General features: G+C 43.8%; 3 protein-coding genes across 4 annotated transcripts; 1 reads left to right on the top strand and 2 right to left on the bottom strand.

The window, feature by feature from the left end:
* Positions 1 to 97: 97 nt before the first annotated feature.
* On the top strand, positions 98 to 8,927 carry haus7 (HAUS augmin-like complex, subunit 7). The gene is made up of 9 exons (XM_087833701.1): positions 98 to 658; positions 1,061 to 1,176; positions 1,252 to 1,322; positions 1,399 to 1,460; positions 1,571 to 1,761; positions 3,380 to 3,491; positions 3,612 to 3,824; positions 5,145 to 5,256; positions 5,333 to 8,927. Exons 1-9 carry the CDS (start codon positions 602 to 604, stop codon positions 5,392 to 5,394), a joined length of 996 nt encoding a protein of 331 aa, XP_087689827.1. The 5' UTR covers positions 98 to 601; the 3' UTR covers positions 5,395 to 8,927.
* A 608-nt stretch (positions 8,928 to 9,535) lies between these two features.
* las1l (LAS1 like ribosome biogenesis factor) lies at positions 9,536 to 11,947 on the bottom strand. Its single transcript, XM_087833700.1, has one exon. It carries the CDS (start codon positions 11,767 to 11,769, stop codon positions 10,045 to 10,047), a length of 1,725 nt encoding a protein of 574 aa, XP_087689826.1. The 5' UTR covers positions 11,770 to 11,947; the 3' UTR covers positions 9,536 to 10,044.
* A 2,719-nt stretch (positions 11,948 to 14,666) lies between these two features.
* LOC102790834 (uncharacterized) lies at positions 14,667 to 19,483 on the bottom strand. Of its 2 annotated transcripts, none has more exons than XM_087834199.1 (7): positions 19,147 to 19,483; positions 18,777 to 18,887; positions 18,324 to 18,419; positions 17,928 to 17,962; positions 17,801 to 17,826; positions 15,862 to 15,915; positions 14,667 to 15,774 (listed from the first exon to the last, which is right to left on the bottom strand). In XM_087834199.1, exons 2-7 carry the CDS (start codon positions 18,877 to 18,879, stop codon positions 15,609 to 15,611), a joined length of 480 nt encoding a protein of 159 aa, XP_087690325.1. In that variant the 5' UTR covers positions 18,880 to 18,887; positions 19,147 to 19,483; the 3' UTR covers positions 14,667 to 15,608. The 2 variants fall into 2 exon arrangements, with proteins under 2 accessions (XP_087690325.1, XP_087690326.1); XM_087834200.1 differs by having other exon boundaries at positions 18,777 to 18,855; positions 19,147 to 19,479.
* Positions 19,484 to 19,495: the final 12 nt, after the last annotated feature.

Here is a 19,495-nt window from a genome sequence, read left to right as displayed (position 1 = left end):
AAAGGTCAAAGCTTCTGTTTCCCTGCTCACGCAGTCCTACCAACAACTACCCACTGTGAAAACAGGCAGGTAATAACGTTTTGGCACATTATTTATGATAAGAACCCACCGTGAGGGGAAATGCAGTTGTGGAGAAGATGAAACCACAGAACATGTTTGATGACGCTGTCAGAAATATGAAGTTGGGAAAAAGCGACTGATGCAAAGCCCCAGTAAAGTGAAAATTAAAGTGGATCTTATTGATATACTGTAAAAGAACTGAAGAAAGGAACGATATCAGGCTATATTGCATTTTCTCAGACAGACTAACTTATCTGATAGCCTTTGATTTTTGTTTTCTTTCAACGAGGGCAGCTGGATTCACGGCGTATTGATTATAGGATAAAATATCAAAGAAAAGATGTCTAGTTTGACTTTGGTAAGAGACATAAATCCCTTGAGGACTGTCAGGAACAGCAGCCCGTGTAAACATCAGCCGACATTCCTGAGTGGCTTTCCTCTGGTCCTCACGTCACGCCGAAGGATGGCGGTAATGCACACGGTCGCTGTTTGACAACCGCCAATAAAACCCACGAAGAAGAACCCGAGGTCGGTTTGGATAATGGCGGGTGTTCTGACAGAGAAACAACTTGCTCGTCATGTGTATTCTTTATTGGAGGTAAACATTGAATACAATATTAACTAAATAAAGTCATAGTTGTGCTCACATAGCATTAAACGCTGCTCTGTGATTTGTTTGAACGGTTTGGCTCATTAATGCACTGAAATGATTAGTGATGTTTTCTAAGGGACTGTGTAGCTGATTTGTCTTCGGTACATGTTGGACTTGTTCTACATGAATATTTTTACAGCCGTTTTCCTGCTGCGTCCTTTCTTCTTGATCTTTTGACTGCTGCCTCATGCGGTCAAATAGAAACAGTACTGCTGGAGCCACAGATCCGCTGTGCCTTTGGTCATGACTCTTTTCCTTTGCCTTGATGTGACTCTGTTGTCGTGTGTGTGTGTGTGTGTGTGTGTGTGTGTGTGTGTGTGTGTGTGTGTGCGCCGTGTGCGTGTTGAGGCTGCGTCCTGCCCCTTGGTTGAAGGTCTGTACCTGCAGGAAGCAGACAGTATGCTGCAGCTGCTGTGCGCCCCCTCACAGCACCGCACGGACATACTAGCGTGGATCTGCAGCAGGTAGGAGAAGCTCTGCTCATGTACCACAAATAATCTGTTCATCATTATGAACTCCGCCGTGTGTTCACTTCACAGTATCAGCCCAAGCTTCACCAGTTCAAAGCCGATGTCAGTGAGATCCAAGGAGCCTGATGTTCTGACTAAAGGTAACGTAGCTGTGCACAGAGTCCACCAGATGTTTTTGCTGCTTGACACCAACTGTGGTGGTTTATGTCCAAGCAGATATGGCTGTTCTTGGGCAGGAACTTTTGCTATGCCGAGCATCTGATGTGGACCTGATTAGGGTGAGAGTTTGTATTCAATTAGTGATGTTATTGTTTCACACATACAGACATGCAGCATCACAACACAAATAGTAATCACACATCCATGGTTCTGTGTTTAATCTCTGAAGGGTGATGCAAGTCCGCGGCGGCAACTTCAGTTTCTGGAGCAGCTTTTAGCTTTCGTCCCAGGCTGCGTGAAGTCTGCTGGGCACACAGCTGATGGAGAGCTGCTGCTGAAGGAGTTCTTTGGTGCTGAGAATCTGCCACACCTCACACAGACGCTCAGTCCTGCGTTTGACCCTTGGCCGACACACATCAAGTATGTTTGCTGTCTGATGATCTCTTTTTACACACATTGCTGAAAGACTCATTCATGGATGCTTGGTGAATCCTAATCGAATTCATTGTGTGCTGTTGTACAACCACAAATCAGAAGAAGTTGGGACGTGTGTTAAAGTAAAGTCAAACTGAAACCGTGCTTTGTTAAATCATCTTTGACCTGTATTATATTGAAAACAGTACAACAGCACATTATTTAATGTGTTCTTCATGAATTTTATTGTTGTTTTCAAAATAAACACGTATTCCAGTTTTGGTTCTTCCAACACATTTCAAAAGCAGTTGGAACAGTAAAGCATGTACTGGTTTGTAATGTTGTCACTTAAAAGACGTTTAGAGACTGAGGACACTGAGCGATGAAGTGATTCAGGTGTCATTTTGTCCCATTTCTTCCTGCAAATAAGTCTTAAGCTGGGCAACAGTACGGGGTCTTTGTCACCACACATTCTGGACTGGAGACCTGTCAGGACTGCAGGCAGGACTTTGTAACTTTGTTCTTTGGTCCGGAGCACACAGCATCCATTTCTCCCAAAAAACAGTGATTGATGGTAAACGGACTGGTTCTTTTCTACTCTTCTGAGCACTCAGAGTGCTGTACACAACTTGTGTATTCACACAAGCACATTTTCTGTGTGCTTTCTAACTAACATTCACACTCTGATGGATGCATCGGAGAGCAATTTGGGGTTAGTATCTTGCCCAAGGATATTTGGCACGCAGACTAGGGGAAGCCAGGAATTGAACCATCAACCTTCCGATCAGTAGATGACCTGCTCTACCGCCTGAGCTACTGCCACCCAATTGACATGAAATTATTGATGTGATCACAGTGTACGTTTCCACTGTGACGTGGTCCATCCCAGATGCCTGTGAGCCCAGAGAAGTCCACGGCACTTCTGTTAACACACGGCTTTCCTTTGGCTCAGTACAGTTTTAACTGCCATTTGTGGATGTAACTATATACTGTGGTACTTGACAAAGGTTTGCCAAAGTGGTCCTGAGCCCATGCGGTGATATCGCTTATAGATGAATGACTGTTCTTGATGCAGTGCCGCCTGAGGGATCGGAGCGGTTGTTCAGCTTACGCTTGCGCCCTTGTCCTTTATGCACTGAAATTCCTCCAGATTCCCTGAATCCTTTAATTCTATTATGCACTGTTGAAGGTGAAATATCCAAATATCTTTCTTTGAGGAACATTGTCTTTAAACATTTTGTCTCGTATTTGTTGCAAACTGCTTCTCCTTGGCCCATCTTTGCTCCTAGAGACTCCAATAAAAGGACTAGACCTTTCTCAGATGCTGCTTAGACATCACCTGTTTCCAGTCAGATCATTATTTAACCAATTTACGTGATTATGAGCCCTAAATTGCTCCTGTCCCAACCTTTTTTCGAATGTGTTGCAGGTCTGAATGACAGAAAAGGACAAAACATGAAATATTTTGTGTTCATATTCTCTGCAATGAATCACGAGTCAAAGGAAATTTAGAAATTGCTACTTTCTTTTTTTTTTTTTTTATTTGTTTTCCAAACTGTCCCAACTTTTTCTGATTTGGTTTGTAGGTGAGAAGCCTCTCTGACTTCTTTTCTGTACCTCATAGGGCTCTGTGGAAGAACACCAAGTCATCTTATAAGCCAAACAGAGAAGAAAATGGAGATATTGTTGCCCTTCTACAGGCGACTCAATCAGCACTGGAGCAGCTGCAGTCAAAGGTCTGACAAGGAGAAAAAAAGGGAAACTGTTATTAAAGCACCAACAGAAAGCTCAAACATCTTGTTTGACATGTGCGACTGTCATGGTGGTAAAGCATGCCGTTTGCTTCGTCCCCTCAGTGTGTATTCCTGAACAGCGAGGCCCAGAGTCCTCCCGCCTTCTCTCCAAGCTCACTGCGTGTAGCAGCGTCTGACCTCCAGCAACTGATGGCCACCTTCAGCCATGTTTATGAGACAGACCTGAGAGTTTACTGCAGCAGAGACCCCCCCAGCTTCAGCTCAGAGACAGAAGTCTTCCAGAGGGTCCAACAGCTGCTGCTGGCCTGCAACACGGTACTCACAAATAAGCCCACTCTGTTAAAGTCACACCTGTGTCATTTGGACACCCACAGTCCCAGAGACTTGCACATTAAATCATTTTAGGGCTGCCCTTAAATCATTGACTAAATATTAGCAAATGAGGAAAGTCTCAGTTGACCAAGTTTGGAGTTTGGTGGAGGGAAAGCAAAGCAAATCATTTACCTTCTTATTTACAGACGTGGCCAAATGTTTTGAGAATAACACAAATATTAGTTTGCTGCTTCAGTTTTTACGATAGCAATTTGCACACACTCCAACTTCTTTACCATGAACATGAATTTGACCGAGCAACCCAACGATCATATGACCCCCTATGACAGGGGTAGGGAACGTTAGTCCTTGAGGGCCGGCATCCTGCAGGCTTTAGATCTCACCCTGGGTCAGCACACCTGAATCACATGATTAGTTCATCAGGCCTCTGAAGGACTTTAGGACATGTTGAGGAGGTCATTTAGCCATTTCAATCAGCTGTGTTGGATCAAGGACACATCTAAAACCTGCAGGACACTGACCCTCGAGGCCTGGAGTTCCCTACCCCTGCCCTATGAGCAAGGACTTTGGCAACAGTGGGAAGAGAAATGGAGATGTGTCTTAATTCTGGGAGTGTGACTGCACCTCATACACTCCCCTTTTAGTTTTGTTACTGTTTGAATTCCTGCATTTCACAGCGTCTGTTCTCGTTTTTCGTGCCCACACTCTGCTCTTTTGTTTCGTCTCAGTAGTACCTGGGATCTACCTGCTGTCAGTCAGAGGGCTGCCGTGAAGCTTTTCCCAAACTCCGGTCACAGACTCAGATATTAGCTTCCAGCTGTTCTCTTTCTATAGACACTGATGATCTAAGTGAAGACACGGTTAAAAATAATACATTTACAGCCAGAAACAAAAACCTGTTTCTGTAGCTAAATTATTTTCCTCCTCCTTAAACTGAATGGTGTTTTGATCGTTCTGTTTTTATAACCCAGCAGTTGGTGCCACGTTGATGGGAAGGTGTGCAGACACAGGCAGCCGTACAGCCAACTTCTGCCTGGTCTGACCTGAAACCTCTTCAGGTCCTAGCTTTGCATACTAATGGCTTTTTCAGGGTTGTTGTAGTGGCAGCAGATACCTTGGACGTGTTTCACAGAGGTGTTGAATCTATCCCACCAAACGTCTCTGAAACAGTTAGTCTGAACCTTCATTTAGTCCGGACTGTTTGCAGGCCTGATAGCAGGTCGGTGTAACTAATAAACTGACACTGCTCGTAGGACAGGAACATAGTGACGTGTTCTGTCCTCTGGTGTGTGCGTCTGTCAGGAGCTGGAAATGCTGAAGGAAGTGTCAGAAGCTTCTGAGTCGGTGAGCGAGGAGGTGAAGCAGCTTCAAACGCAGCCTCGCTACTGGAGCCGAGGAGAGAAGCACACGTTACGTAAGTCAGTTTAACACTCATATTTAGAGTTTCTTACATATTGTTTATTATTTGTTTCCTCTTTTTTCTCCACTAGCCGATCAACTGGAGAAGGTTATTGGGCGAATTGGAGGCTTTCTGTCTCAGCTTAGTTCATAACGTCATTCAGAGGGATGCACTCATCAGATTCACTGAGGAGGCTCTGGTGGTGTTAAGACGGAGACAACACAGCTTGGACGTGTTTCACAGAGGTGTAAGGGACAGACGTGTGTGTGGTCACTGCAGTCAGACACCCTGTTTAATCTGAGCATGACTGACATGTTGTTGTGTGAAACAGAAAGTGTCACTGTTGGTGAGTCGAGAGTTTTTACATCGTTTTTTTTTTTTTTTTTTGAGAAATCAGTGATGACATTAAACATGTTGCTATGCTTCTTTGTTTCATGATGATTACTGAAACTGACCATTTTACACTCAGCGGTCACGTCACATCCCCCTGCAGTCGTGATGGGAAATACTCCAGACCAGAGTGGGAAGAGAGTATGTTCCCTACAGTTGGGGTGAAGGAAGCACCATGAGTCGCAAAGACCAAAATCACTCATGTACTGTCTGATTATTAGGATTCAACTTTGTCATTACACATGTATGAATACAGGGTAACAAAGTACAGTATAAATACAGTATAACTGGTGGACAGCAGAGTTCCTGCTGTATTGAGCCTGTTCACGTCTTCATTAGTCCAAAGCTGAAGTCGCCCCAGAGAACAAGGGCACAGTGTAGGTGCTCAGAGACTAACAAACATGGAAGAATGAGGGGTCATCAGTATCTGGGTCATATATACTGCTTTTTAATTACTACTCTCCTGATCTGTAACTGAGTACTGTGAAATTCACATTTATTGTTCTATATTTTGTTAAACACTCGACTACATGTTAAGAAAACAGAAATGAAAACATTGTTTATCACATCACAATTATTAACAGTAGTTCAAAGGTCTTATTAGATAAACGTGAGCTCAACTTATCCTTGTTTTATATCTCATGTATATATGGTTTCAAGCTCATGTACAGGGGTGTGATTCAAATATTCAGCCTTCAGACCACCAGCCACTCTATTTCACACAGTTTTACTCAGCCTGCTTCATGTGACAGAGAGCAGCTATCTCATCCACACTGTTTACAAGGGGAGCCTTTCCAAAGACACTGGCTGAAACAAAAGCAGAGGGGAGCTAAACCAGTCTGTCCAGCTCATACACCCAGTAAGGTTAAGAGATAAATAAGGATCATGTTGAACTGTGATTCAATAATAAAATTAAGGTATTTGATGTGAGCTTAAGAAGTCTCTTAATCTCATCCTACCGATAAATTTAACAAAGGCTGGGGCCGTGTGTCGTCACGTGAAGATAGCGACGGGCATTCTGAACCTGCTTTAAAGTAGCTGAAAGTAACTATGTGTTCTCTTAATACTCAGATCCACATCAGGCATGTGCAGGCTATGCTATAACAAAGATAACCTGTACAGTGATGAAAACTGAGAACGTCCAGGTGAACAGAACCAACCTTTTGGGATTTACCTGGATGTTTGAGCATGCAGCACTAATCCCTGACATCACATCAACCTTGAAGAACAATCAGAATGACAAAGTCACAAAAAACAAAACGATTAATGAGTCAGTTCAGTGTCACTTCATCATTATGCTATTCAAGTCCATGATAACAGTCTTCATTGGCAAGTGACATCATTGACTTTGTCTGAATGAAAATGGCTTAAAGAACAGCTGTGCTTCTCTCTGTGTTATTCCAGTTTGAGTGAAAAATACTTTCAAAGTATTTTTAGAGTAGAAAAGAATAGAATAAACCTTTATTATCCCACGGATGAGAAATGTGGGTGTTACAGTTCTTATAGCAGGGGCAATATAAAATATAAAAGCTGTGACTGCTGTTGTAGCTGTTGTTCCTAGAGTATTTAAAAGTAGAATGGGAGGGAGAGCCTTCAGTTTTCAGGCCCCTCTTCTGTGGAACCAGCTTCCAGTTTGGATTCGGGAGACAGACACTATCTCTACTTTTAAGATTAGGCTTAAAACTTTCCTTTTTGCTAAAGCATATAGTTAGGGCTGGACCAGGTGACCCTGAATCCTCCCTTAGTTATGCTGCAATAGATGTAGGCTGCCGGGGATTCCCATGATGCATTGAGTTTTTTCTTTCCAGTCACCTTTCTCACTCACTATGTGTTAATAGACCTCTCTACATTGAATCATATCTTTTATTAATCTCTGTCTCTCTTCCACAGCATGTCTTTTATCCTGTCTTCCTTCTCTCACCCCAACCAGTCGCAGCAGATGGCCCCGCCCCTCCCTGAGCCTGGTTCTGCTGGAGGTTTCTTCCTGTTAAAAGGGAGTTTTTCCTTCCCACTGTCGCCAAAGTGCTTGCTCATAGGGGGTCATGTGATTGTTGGGTTTTTTCTGTATCTATTATTGTAGGGTCTACTGTACAATATAAAGTGCCTTGAGGCGACTGCTTTTGTGATTTGGCACTGTATAAATAAAATTGAATTGAATTGAAGGCAAATTACAGCGCAGGAACACGAGAAAACACGGTGATGCAGGACGCTTGCAATACTTTGGTCACTTCAGTGCACGCAGTCCCACAAAACTGGATGTCACGATGCATAAATGTGACATATTTTACTCCATATTCATTCCTGCTGTCTTACTGTTTATATTTTACTGCTGCACAGTCAGCGTGCAGCACCTATCATGGCATTTTGCATGTACAAGGACAGTAAAAGGCTCTTCTACTCTATTCTATTCTATTGTCATTTGCAAACACGGATGCAGCCGTGTATTTATGTGGAACATTTGTAATATTACTGGACATTTGAACCTAGGCCAATATCAACGAGTTACAGCAGCTTTGAATTTATTTCAGACTGGATGTAGCCAGTTACAATTCAAGTCTTACATAAGAAGTATTTTGTTAACTTTCAAATCAGATAAAAGCTTTGTTGAAGAGTGTACGGCTTCACTAACACCTGAGGGTGTTCTATAGCAAAATCAACTGTGATGTGCAAACGTTTGGAGGCCTCGAGGGCCAAAAGGTCAGATTGCTGACTCATTGACTCAGAACAGGACGTTTACATGGAACTTGCTTTTGACAAACATTGCAGTACCTCCACCTTTCTGGGTTGATCTGTCCTATATACATTATAGCCATCAATACTTATAAGCCTACTTGTAATAGATTTGTCCAATGTGCCCATACACAAAGCATATCATGGAACATAAGCAACCAAGATGGATATGATGTGGTTTAACATTCCCAGAGATAAGAAGTAGCAGAAGAACGACACGCTTCAGTTTAAAGATTTCCTCGAATTATTTTTTATAATCTAATTCTATTCTAAAATCATGTTTAAAGGAAAGTACGATTGTTGTGAAGAGCCATAACACAAATCATTTGGGGCAGTTCCACAAAAGAGAAGAACAAGGGCACAGGTAAAGACTTCATTCACCTCAGTGCACCGTCACTTTTGTACACCACAACATATATTTGCACACATGCTTGTCCTTATTTATATTCATACCTACATCTCTGTATTCATCTAGTCAGCTTAATATTTATCTAACAATGTCTCTGCTTCTACACTCATTTATATGAGTTTGTTGTATATTTGCTGCTCTGACAACTCAATTTCCCCTCTACGATGAATAAGGTTTCTCTGATTCCAATTAATGTCCATTAAATCTGCGTGATCAATGGCATGCAATAGAATTTAATGGCAAAAACGCATTATTTTTTTTAACACATTGGGGGTTTACATGTTGTTTTAGTGAACGACTAAACTAACTCTGATCAGCTGTATGGAAACAAAATAAACAGACTCTTCATATCAGAAGCTCAACCTGCACTGTGCTCACAGCACAGTCAGCGCTAAATCTGATTTGAACTGACCAAACTATACAGTACCTGTATGAATACTATGAAGGCCGGAAGTGAGAAGCTGTGGAGTGGGACGGTTTGTGAGACTGAGATTACCCAGAATGCACCAGTAAGTGACACAGGAAATCATTCCTGGCTGTGGATACCTCCCTGCACAGCTCCTCCATCTAATGCACAACACACACAGTTTAGCCTAAAATGTCAATGACATATTTCTCCTCTGCAATATTTTGGACATTTATAATGGAGCTATTTATATATATTACAGCTACACCTTATATTTTCTAACTGTGTAATGTATTGTGTTATTTAATTTTGTTCAATGTTACTGCTCTTATTGACTCGGAGCGACTGTAACCACAGAATTTCCGCAGGGATTAATAAACTCTTTATTTCATTTTCCAGCATGCAGAGAATGTGTTAAACGTTTTTCTCTGCCACCTACTAACAACATACACAAAGAACATAAAGGCTTCCACCTGGCCCAAATGACCACAATTACGACATATTTTCAGTGTCAGTTCATCAGATGATCAGTTTTCAGGATTCAGATGTATTGTTTGGTCTATTAAATGTCACACACTTGCAAAGAGCATGGTTTATTTGAAGACACAGAGGAATCAAACATCTCCTTTTGTTAAATCAAAACATTTTGTCTTCTGAACGTTTTATTTCTGCTTCTGCCAACATGTTTAGTTAACGAGCTCGACTGGACAGAAACAATCACAATAAACAGACTCTTCATATCAAAAACTGCTGAACCTGCACTGTGCTCATGGTTAAACCTCCCACAACATTTTGTCTTCTGAACATTGTATTTTTGCTTCAAAACTGCTTCTAGCACAACAAGAGTCAGCAAAGTCTGGAATAAGACTTAAAAAAGCTTCAGTCCACATTTCAGTTTGTTGAGCTCGCTGTTGCTCCAGAGGAGGCCCTCAGCTGGCCGGGCTGGAGCCGAGGCCCCGGGGATGCTGCTACGTGTCGCGCTGCTCTCCAGCTCCACTGGCTGGTCAAACACAGTCATTATCGAATAATTGTCCACCATGAGGCACGACGGGTCGTCCGACTGTCCAGGAACTTTACCAAGGGCATAGTTCTTCCACGTGACATTATCAGTGCACACCTGCCACGGAGAACCTCTGAGGGCAAGTGCTCTTTCAGCCTGCACGTCTGCCCATTTGCGCTCCTCACTTCTCTCCGAGTCCATCGGTGAGGAATGCAAGGGACGGGCGTCCTGCCGGGAGTGTTGCATCTGGTCCAGCAGCATCCTCACAGTATATATGGGCTGCTGCTGCTGCAGAGGTGTGCTGGCCTCTGAGCGCTCTGTCTGTGTGTAGATGGAGCAGAGCTGGAACAGCTTCTCTCTGGTTTCCTGAGGGGGGGGATGCTCCATGTCATCCAGGACTAGCTGGATCAGGTGAGGTGTGCTGATGCAGGGGGCATCCAGACATGCAGACAGAAGCTGCTGCGACCTCAGCTGGATGTGGTTGATGAAAATCCTGTCCTTCGTTCTGGCTTTCTTCTGCAACTTTGTCTCAAAATGATATTCAAATTTGTTGTTGTTGCAGAGGAGGACTTCTGAAATCCATGCAGAAATATAGAAACACCTGTGACCGTTGGGCTCTTTGCTGAGCAGCTTCAGTTCCACAAAGAGCTTCTCAAGGAAGAGGTGAATGAAAGATGGAGAGTTAAGCATCTTTAGCAGGGGCAGCCAAAAGCGCAGGAAGGTTTGTGGGACTCTAGGCTCAGTGGGACTGGCACTGTCAGAGGTTGCACAGCCTAATGTTTCCAGCTGCTCCGTGGTAGGAACAAGAAAACCGTCTTCCAGCAGCACATCAATCAACAGCTCACTGGACTCCAGTGCAAACTGCTTGATCTCACCCAGCAACCAACTCATGTCTGCTAAGGGGGCCTGCCACAAGCTCTTCTCCTTGTCTTCAGGAGACCCATCATCAAAAGCTTGGTACTGGTCCTTCTCATAAGAGATCAGCAGCTCCCGAGCTTTTCTGTAGGCTTCCACTTCTTTCTGCCTGGCAACGAGCTCATCATCCTGGCGCTTGACGTCAGATTCCTCATCCTCGCCATCCGACTGCAAGTCCCAGCGCTCATCAGGGGCTCCTCCCAGCTGTCTGGACCAAAACTCCTGCTGGAGCCACTCCAGGACCACCTTACATCCCTTTCGGCACCATTTCAAAGAAGGAAGCGTCCGATGTGTGATTTCGTGCCTCAGATCCACCACCCACTCGGGGATGTTCAAGTTTCCAGCCAGTCGCCTCAGCGGCCGGGCCGTTCTCCCCTGCTGGCGCTCCGTGATGAGATTAACAAATCTTACCAGGGCCGTCCCGTACATCAGGATCAAGTCATCTCCGGAAAGCTGTCCGGACCGGTCCCGCACCTGGCAGCGCACGAGGTCCGCTGTGCAGTCCACGGCCACGGGAAAACTATTAGCGCACCTCGCCCTCCAAGCCGATATCCTCTCTAACGCAAACCTCTGCAGAGAGGAGTCCATCGAGTAAAGGTAGTCCCGAACCTGATCCCACTCCGCTTTGTTAAGCCAGGCTACCACATGGCGTTTTTTCTCAGAGCCCTTTTTCTTCATTGTGCGCGCTCCGGACCTCACGCTCAATCTCTCACTCGCCGGGAAAAGCCGCTCGCCTCACGCAGAGTCCACTCGCAGATTTATATGACAGAGGACTGCGTTCAGAGCTTCGAGTTTTACCGTTGCTTGTCGCACAGCATCCAGGAAATGACGCTGACGTTTTCTTCGGCTTCGTTTACGGCTGACATTCACCCTGCGGGCACGCTGACGCCACCTGCTGGATTGGAGGATAGAGCGATGGTTCTACAGAGCGTTTATTTACATGATGCTGGTCATAAACGAGCTTTCTTTGGCTATGGTGATGATCACAGTTTATTTACGTACTCTATAAATTCACGCTGTTTACTTTTAGACACTGCACTTTTTTCTTGCATCACATTCATTTGGACATTTCAGGCTATTGTTGCTTTCATGATATGACTTGACTAAAAGAAATCTGATAGCCTTTGATTTTTGTTTTCTTTCTCTGAGGACAGCTGGATTCACGGCGTATTGATTATAGGATAAAATATCAAAGAAAAGATGTCTAGTTTGACTTTGGTAAGAGACATAAATCCCTTGAGGACTGTCAGGAACAGCAGCCCGTGTAAACATCAGCCGACATTCCTGAGTGGCTTTCCTCTGGTCCTCACGTCACGCCGAAGGATGGCGGTAATGCACACGGTCGCTGTTTGACAACCGCCAATAAAACCCACGAAGAAGAACTCGAGGTCAGTTTGGATAATGGCGGGTGTTCTGACAGAGAAACAACTTGCTCGTCATGTGTATTCTTCATTGGATGTAAACATTAAATACAATATTAACTAAATAAAGTCATAGTTGTGCTCACATAGCATTAAATACGGCTCTGTGATTTGTTTGAACGGTTGGACGTGAGCGGCTCATTAATGCACTGAAATGATGCAATGTATTTATTATTTATGCATCTGTAGAAGTTTACTTGCTCAATGGTGCCCTCTTTCAGAGGCGGTGGATAGAAGGCTGAGGTGAGCCTGAGGTAGCTTGTAGAGCAGAACGCTGTATATCAGAGGTGGGGAACTCCAGGCCTCGAGGACCGGTGTCCTGCAGGTTTTAGATGTGTCCTTGATCCAACACAGCTGATTTAAAGGCTAAATGACCTCCTCAGCATGTCCTGAAGTTCTCCGGAGGCCTGGGAATGAAACAATCATTGGATTCAGGTGTGGTGACCAAGGGTGAGATCTAAAACCTGCAGAACACCGGCCCTCGAGGACTGGAGTGGGAGACCCCTGGACTAATACCATGAGTGTTGGTGAGCTTTTTACTCCCCAGTGGTCTGTACCATACAGCAGACCATAGTTTTATGGGTACAGTTCATTAAAAATAGTCCACCAGGCCCCAGCAGTGTGCACACAGTGAGAAGGCTGGGACACCTATCACAGCAGCCGTACCCTAATTCAATTAATCAGGTGGAGGAAAGGTTAAAAGAAATGACCCTACTCTCTCTCTTTTTAAATAAAGATCAAAACTATTAATACAGGCCAAAATGGTTCGTAATGGTTTGCAAACATGCTTTTTATGCTATACAGCTGGACGTTTTACACGCGGCCTCGAGCAGCACTTAGAGGTCCTGCAGTTTTTTGGTATTTCTTCATTTGGCTTCATTTTTCAGATCCAGAAGGGCCCAAGCAGGGTGTGCTGGCACACAGTACTTTAACCACATCGTGGTACTGCGTTCTTCCATTTGGGCAACATCTCTAAAATTAGAAATATCCTGTCTCAGAGTGACGCTGAAAAGCTAGTTCATGCATTTATTACTTCCAGGCTGGACTACTGCAATTCATTATTATCAGGATGTCCTAAAACTCCCTGAAAAGCCTTCAGTTAATCCAAAATGCTGCAGCAAGAGTACTGACAGGGACTAGAAAGAAAGAGCAGATTTCTCCTGTTTTGGCTTCCCTTCATTGGCTTCCTGTTAAATCCAGAATTGAATTCAAAATCCTGCTCCTCACATACAAGGTCTTAAATAATCAGGCCCCATCTTATCTTAATGACCTTGTAGTACCATATCACCCTATTAGAGCACTTCGCTCCCGCTCTGCAGGCCTACTTGTTGTTCCTAGAGTATTTAAAAGTAGAATGGGAGGGAGAGCCTTCAGTTTTCAGGCCCCTCTTCTGTGGAACCAGCTTCCAGTTTGGATTCAGTGATTTGGCGCTATATAAATAAATAAATAAAATTGAATTGATTCGGGAGACAGACACTATCTCTACTTTTAAGATTAGGCTTAAAACTTTCCTTTTTGCTAAAGCATATAGTTAGGGCTGGACCAGGTGACCCTGAATCCTCCCTTAGTTATGCTGCAATAGACGTAGGCTGCCAGGGGATTCCCATGATGCATTGAGTTTTTCCTTTCCAGTCACCTTTCTCACTCACTATGTATTAATAGACCTCTCTGCATTGAATCATACCTGATATTAATCTCTGTCTCTCTTCCACAGCATGTCTTTTATCCTGTCTTCCTTCTCTCACCCCAACCGGTCGCAGCAGATGGCCGCCCCTCCTTGAGCCTGGTTCTGCCGGAGGTTTCTTCCTGTTAAAAGGGAGTTTTTCCTTCCCACTGTTGCCAAAGTGCTTGCTCATAGGGGGTCATATGATTGTTGGGTTTTTCTCTGTATCTATGAAGCGCCTTGAGGCGACTTTTGTTGTGATCTGGCACTATTTAAATAAAATTGAATTGAATTGTGGTCAGTGTGTTAGCGCAGCATCCCATCTGCTGAGACATTCCAGTAACAGTCCAGCTCATTGACCATAACACAGAATCCACGTTACTGTCATTCTTAGCCTGTTGCTGTTTCTAGCCAGAAGAACATGGAAACATTAGATCACTAAGGTCTTTCAACATAGCAACAAAAATGATGTCAGATATGCAGACATACGGTTTCTCGTAAAATGTTTTCATTACATTTTCTGTTTTTTTTTATTTTTACAAAAAATACCTTTAATAATTTGCCTCGTTACATTTCTTGTCAGTGACATTTTATTAAGAGTAATTCTTTCTGCTTTACAGTGACTAAGAAACTGTATTATTATTATTACACAGTTACACTGACGCACACTGTTTAGGAGTGATACTTTACAGAACAGCAGGAAGACAGCATTTCATTCTTTTGAGTCATTAAAGGACAAAGTAAGATTTTAAATCCTATGATGCAGGTTTGGATAAACTGGACAGAGGCAGGTGTAAACTTGTTACACAGCGCTGTAATCAACTTGTGTACTTTCACTGTGGACAGAACGAGTCAGTGTGAGTCCAGTGTTTTGAATCTTCTTCGGTTTTCTTTCTCTGGTGCTACATGATTAAGTACATCTCAAAACTCGGGTAAATAGAAAATAATAAAAAAGGACACTGCTTAAAACTGTAATTCAACAATTACATTTGACCCTGAATTAGATAAGAAAAAAAGATAAATGGATGGCTTTAATGTTAGAGGAGCTAAAACAGATGTTTCAGACAGAAGATGAACTGGGGAGCTGCACCAAAGGGCAGTAACAGATAAATAAGTATTATTTTTAACAGTAAAATGACTCCAGCAGAGGAACAATAACTGCAACTGCAAGGTCAGCACAGATATTACCTGACAGTCCCACTTTTTTTTTGTATTAACAATAACATAATCGACAGTATACAGTGTACAAAATCAAAACTGGCTGGTCACTAGAAGCTTTGGCTTTAAAGTTGGACAACAGAATCTGAAGCTACTGTAGCAGAGTCCAAGTAAAAAGTGGTGAAGCTCAAAAATAGAGTCTCGATGTGACATCGATGGAACAAGCCTTCCATCCAAAGGAAGATGATTCCCGAATGAACAACTTCCACTGTTCATCACACGATGTAGGCGTAGGCGTAGTAGCACACAGCTGATAACACAGCTAAAGGCAGGAGCACCAGAATCATCTTCCACAGGGTTCCTGTGGACTTGTCTCCAGTGGGCTCCCCTGATCGTTCAGACGTGTGATTGGTGGAGCTGTAGGTGACCTGCACGGCAGCCCTGAGACACAAAGGAGAAGAGGTGGGTTAGACCTGGCTATAAACTCACGAGCTCAAACATGTGACTGCTTCATACTGCAGGATTCACTCTGTGTCAGCGTCTGGTCCCTCCACTCCATGTTGCTCAGTGCTTCGCTTCACCCTGTGTGCAGGAAACACGCAGTTCAATACTTAATGTTCAAGCCAGCACTGGGTTTGTTTCACTGCACTACATTTATGATGCATTTTAGGGAAAGTTACCCCTGGCTTTACCCTCAACATGTCATCACCATTATGACTCTGAGCTGACAAGAACAGTGGATTTTATTAACACACATAACAGATTTGCACTGGTAGTTAGCTGCATGCACTTTTTGGTTTAAGGATGGCTGGGTATTAAAATGTTATCAAGTCCAATTAAACAAAATATCCTCAAACAAAGGTCAAGAACGTGGTAAAGTCCCTCATGTGGAACAAATGGCAGTAAGTACCCTGGCATCTGCGTCAGCAAGCTAAAATAATGAAATGCTGCAGTTTGAGTTTCACATGTAAACCATCTCTCTGCTTCCCTCGTCACCTCCTGGAGTTCTCCCATTTTCACATGTAAATGATTTGATTGGCTGAATAGCGTGTGTGTAGTGAGTTACAAAGCACACGATTGGTTGGTGTACACACAACAAGAAATAAAGGAAAAAGTTGCACAGATTAATATAACGTTAGTGTATATACTAGAAAATCCAACCTATCATCTTACAGTGTAAATCACAATACTGTACTAAGAAATGTGACTCTGCAGAGTTCTTACCTGCAGGTTTAGACTGACTGACATCTGGGTAAACAACAACAATCTGCCCTTTCAGTTTTACTTCCATGGTAGTGTAGACCATAACACAGATGACGTGTGATAATACCAGTGCAGCTTGGGAGAATTTCATAGAGGAAATAAAAGCACAGTGTTGTATGTGGGCGGTGCAATATAATCAGCTTTAAAACTATCCAACCGGAGCGGTGCATAAAGGCGTGCACATTAGCCTGCAGGGCTAGCAAAGCAGCACTGCTAATGTTCCTCACACTGCTAGTGCTGCCCCATTACTTGGTAATACTACAGTAATCAATATTATTTAACCGTGTGAATGTCAGTTAAGTAAACAACATTTAACTTCTTTTTACAGTTAACACTGAATGGAACGATGTTTGCTAACTGGGTATTAGTTGTTTGTAAACCAGTCTGGTGGTTGTTGGCAGGTTGCAACTGGTGTTTCTAAATGGTTAGTAAAGAGAGTGGTGCATCGAGAACCACCAGTATCTCGCCAGTCAAGGTGAATGTTGTTTACCCATGAATGCCACAAACCCACACTATCACTTTTATGAGATTCATGTTCTGTTTAATCTGCTTCACTATAGTTTCATGTCCACATTTGTGCATGCACACGCATGCACCATGTTTGAAATGCACATGTCAGTGGAGTGGCTTCATCGATCCATTATTGTCTCAGAGCACGAGAGGATCTTAAATTAGAGCCTCATCCAGATGCTCTAACACAGGGGTGTCCAACTCCAGGCCTGGAGGGCCGGTGTCCTGCAGGTTTTAGATCTCACCCTGGGTCAGCACACCTGATTAGTTCATTACCAGGCCTCTGGAGAACCTCAGGACATGTTGAGGAGGTCATTTAGCCATTTCAATCAGCAGTGATGGATCAAGGACACATCTAAAACCTGCAGGACCCTGACCCTCGAGGCCAGGTGCTGGACACCGTGGCTCTAACCTCTCCTCAGCCGTGCGTTTGCTGCTGAAATAGTGTCACTAGTGTTGTTTGTGGGGACAATGAAGACAGGCCTCCATGAGATCATTAAAGAGTCACATTATAATCAAGGTAAACATACTTTGCAGGTGATGATCTAAATAAACCCTCAACACCTCAGCTTCACAGATCTCGACAGAACAGGTTGCTGCTCTTTTTCTGCTAACAGGTTAATCAGGATGTCGTGTTGCATCAGTGTCTTTAATGTGCCTTGCGATGTTCTGTGTGGGTTATAGCAGTACTCACGTGTTGGCAGAGCGCTTACGTGTAGCCTGTCAAAATGAAAGCAGGAGTAATTGTAAGATTATTGTCTTTTTCCAGAGTAGAGGAGCTGGCACAAAAACAAAGGGGTAGGCAGACAATCAGGACTCACTGCACTCTGGTATGTGATGTAGGTAACTTCCTCCTCTGTAAAAAACAATACGAAACACAAATCATGCAACTATTACCTCAAAGTTACACCTCCAAATCTGATCAGAGGACAGAAACAGGAGAAGCAGAGTGAGCCTGAGAGCGAGCTGCTGGGGCTGACCTCTTCATACAGACCAGTTATCATCACTGCTGCTGTTTCCATAACACTAACTGATTCAAACTTCAAATTCACAACTATGAAGGGAAGAGAGTTACAGTTCACCACCAAATACCACAGTCTCCTGACTTTACCCAATCACCGTTTGTGTGTTTACGATCGGAGCTAAATGAGCCCGATCCTTAGTATTCTTCACTCTGACTGAAACACTGATGGCTTCTACCTCAGGCTGCTTCCTACCTTCCTCTCTGTAGTAGGTCTTATCAGAGGATGTCTTCACTGAAGCCTGCTCCATCGCCTTTTCAAGCTTCCTCTCATACAGATGCCGAGTGGAGTCTGTGTTCACACAAAAACACTTCTTCAGTATGTGAACAAAGTACAGACACTTATTTAAATAAATGCTCAATGAATTAAAAGCAGTTTTTTGGTTCACATGACCCTTTGTAATGAATGATTTTAATGTCACGTGGATCCATTTTTATGATGTAGTGTAAGCAGTTTCCACATACTGTCCACATATACCAAGCCAGACCTGACGTAGCGGTAGCCTCGCGTTATAAACTTCCAGTATGAAGGAAGTTTCCCGCAACATTTTCCTCATGTTTCAGATGCAGAACAGCGCTCACGTGGATAATCTGCGTGTGTGGAAAACACTTCACGGCGCAAAGCTGCGATCCCTGTGTGTGTACTTACCCACGATGGGTCCGTGTTTGATGCCATACTGAGAGAGCAAGCTGCCGAGCTCCTCGTCGCTTTTCTCACTCAGAGACATCTGCAGACAGACAGACTCAGACATGCTCCACCCTGCGCTCCAGCAGGGAAACCAACAGGCTACATTTCAAAGCCAAACTTTATCAGTCAACGTTTAAGACAGTCGTACATGTTGTAAAGCGTTAACTTCTTTGGGCCCCGTTAAAATGAGTTTTCCCGCAGAAACATAGTTCCGAGAACCGACCTGGCGGCTTTTTGTGTCTCTCTCTCAAAAGTAAATCCACGCTGCCACAAACAAATGAAAGCGGCGCATGAACAAAGCTGACGGTAAAGTGGGCTGAATGTCACTCACCTTTGGAATAAGACGACGGCTGTGCTGCGTGAACTGAGACGAAGGAAAGTCGGGCACAGCAGTAAAGCTCACATGTGGGCGTAACTTCTCCAGAATTTGGAGACGTTAGGTTGGCACACCCACAGAGCACTGCTGATCCTGCTAACCTGGCCTAGCCTTGTTCTGTAGCACGGTTACAAGTGCTTTGCTTTTAAACGAGTAATCAGCGCTCAGAGCGGGTCCAACAGGACCTTTGTCATCGGCAATCTGTGTAACACAATAGACATTCCCCTCCCGCCCCTGCGAGCGATCCATCCTTCCAGCCTGGGTCCCCTACCAGAGGCCTTGAGGATCCTGCGCAGCACCTTGG

This window comes from Neolamprologus brichardi, chromosome 20, assembly GCF_056152115.1.
Source record: "Neolamprologus brichardi isolate AB-2024 chromosome 20, ASM5615211v1, whole genome shotgun sequence".
NCBI classification, from domain to species: domain Eukaryota; kingdom Metazoa; phylum Chordata; class Actinopteri; order Cichliformes; family Cichlidae; genus Neolamprologus; species Neolamprologus brichardi.
The sequence above is the reverse complement of the archived record's forward strand: the minus strand, read 5'-3'. Positions and strand labels throughout refer to the sequence as shown.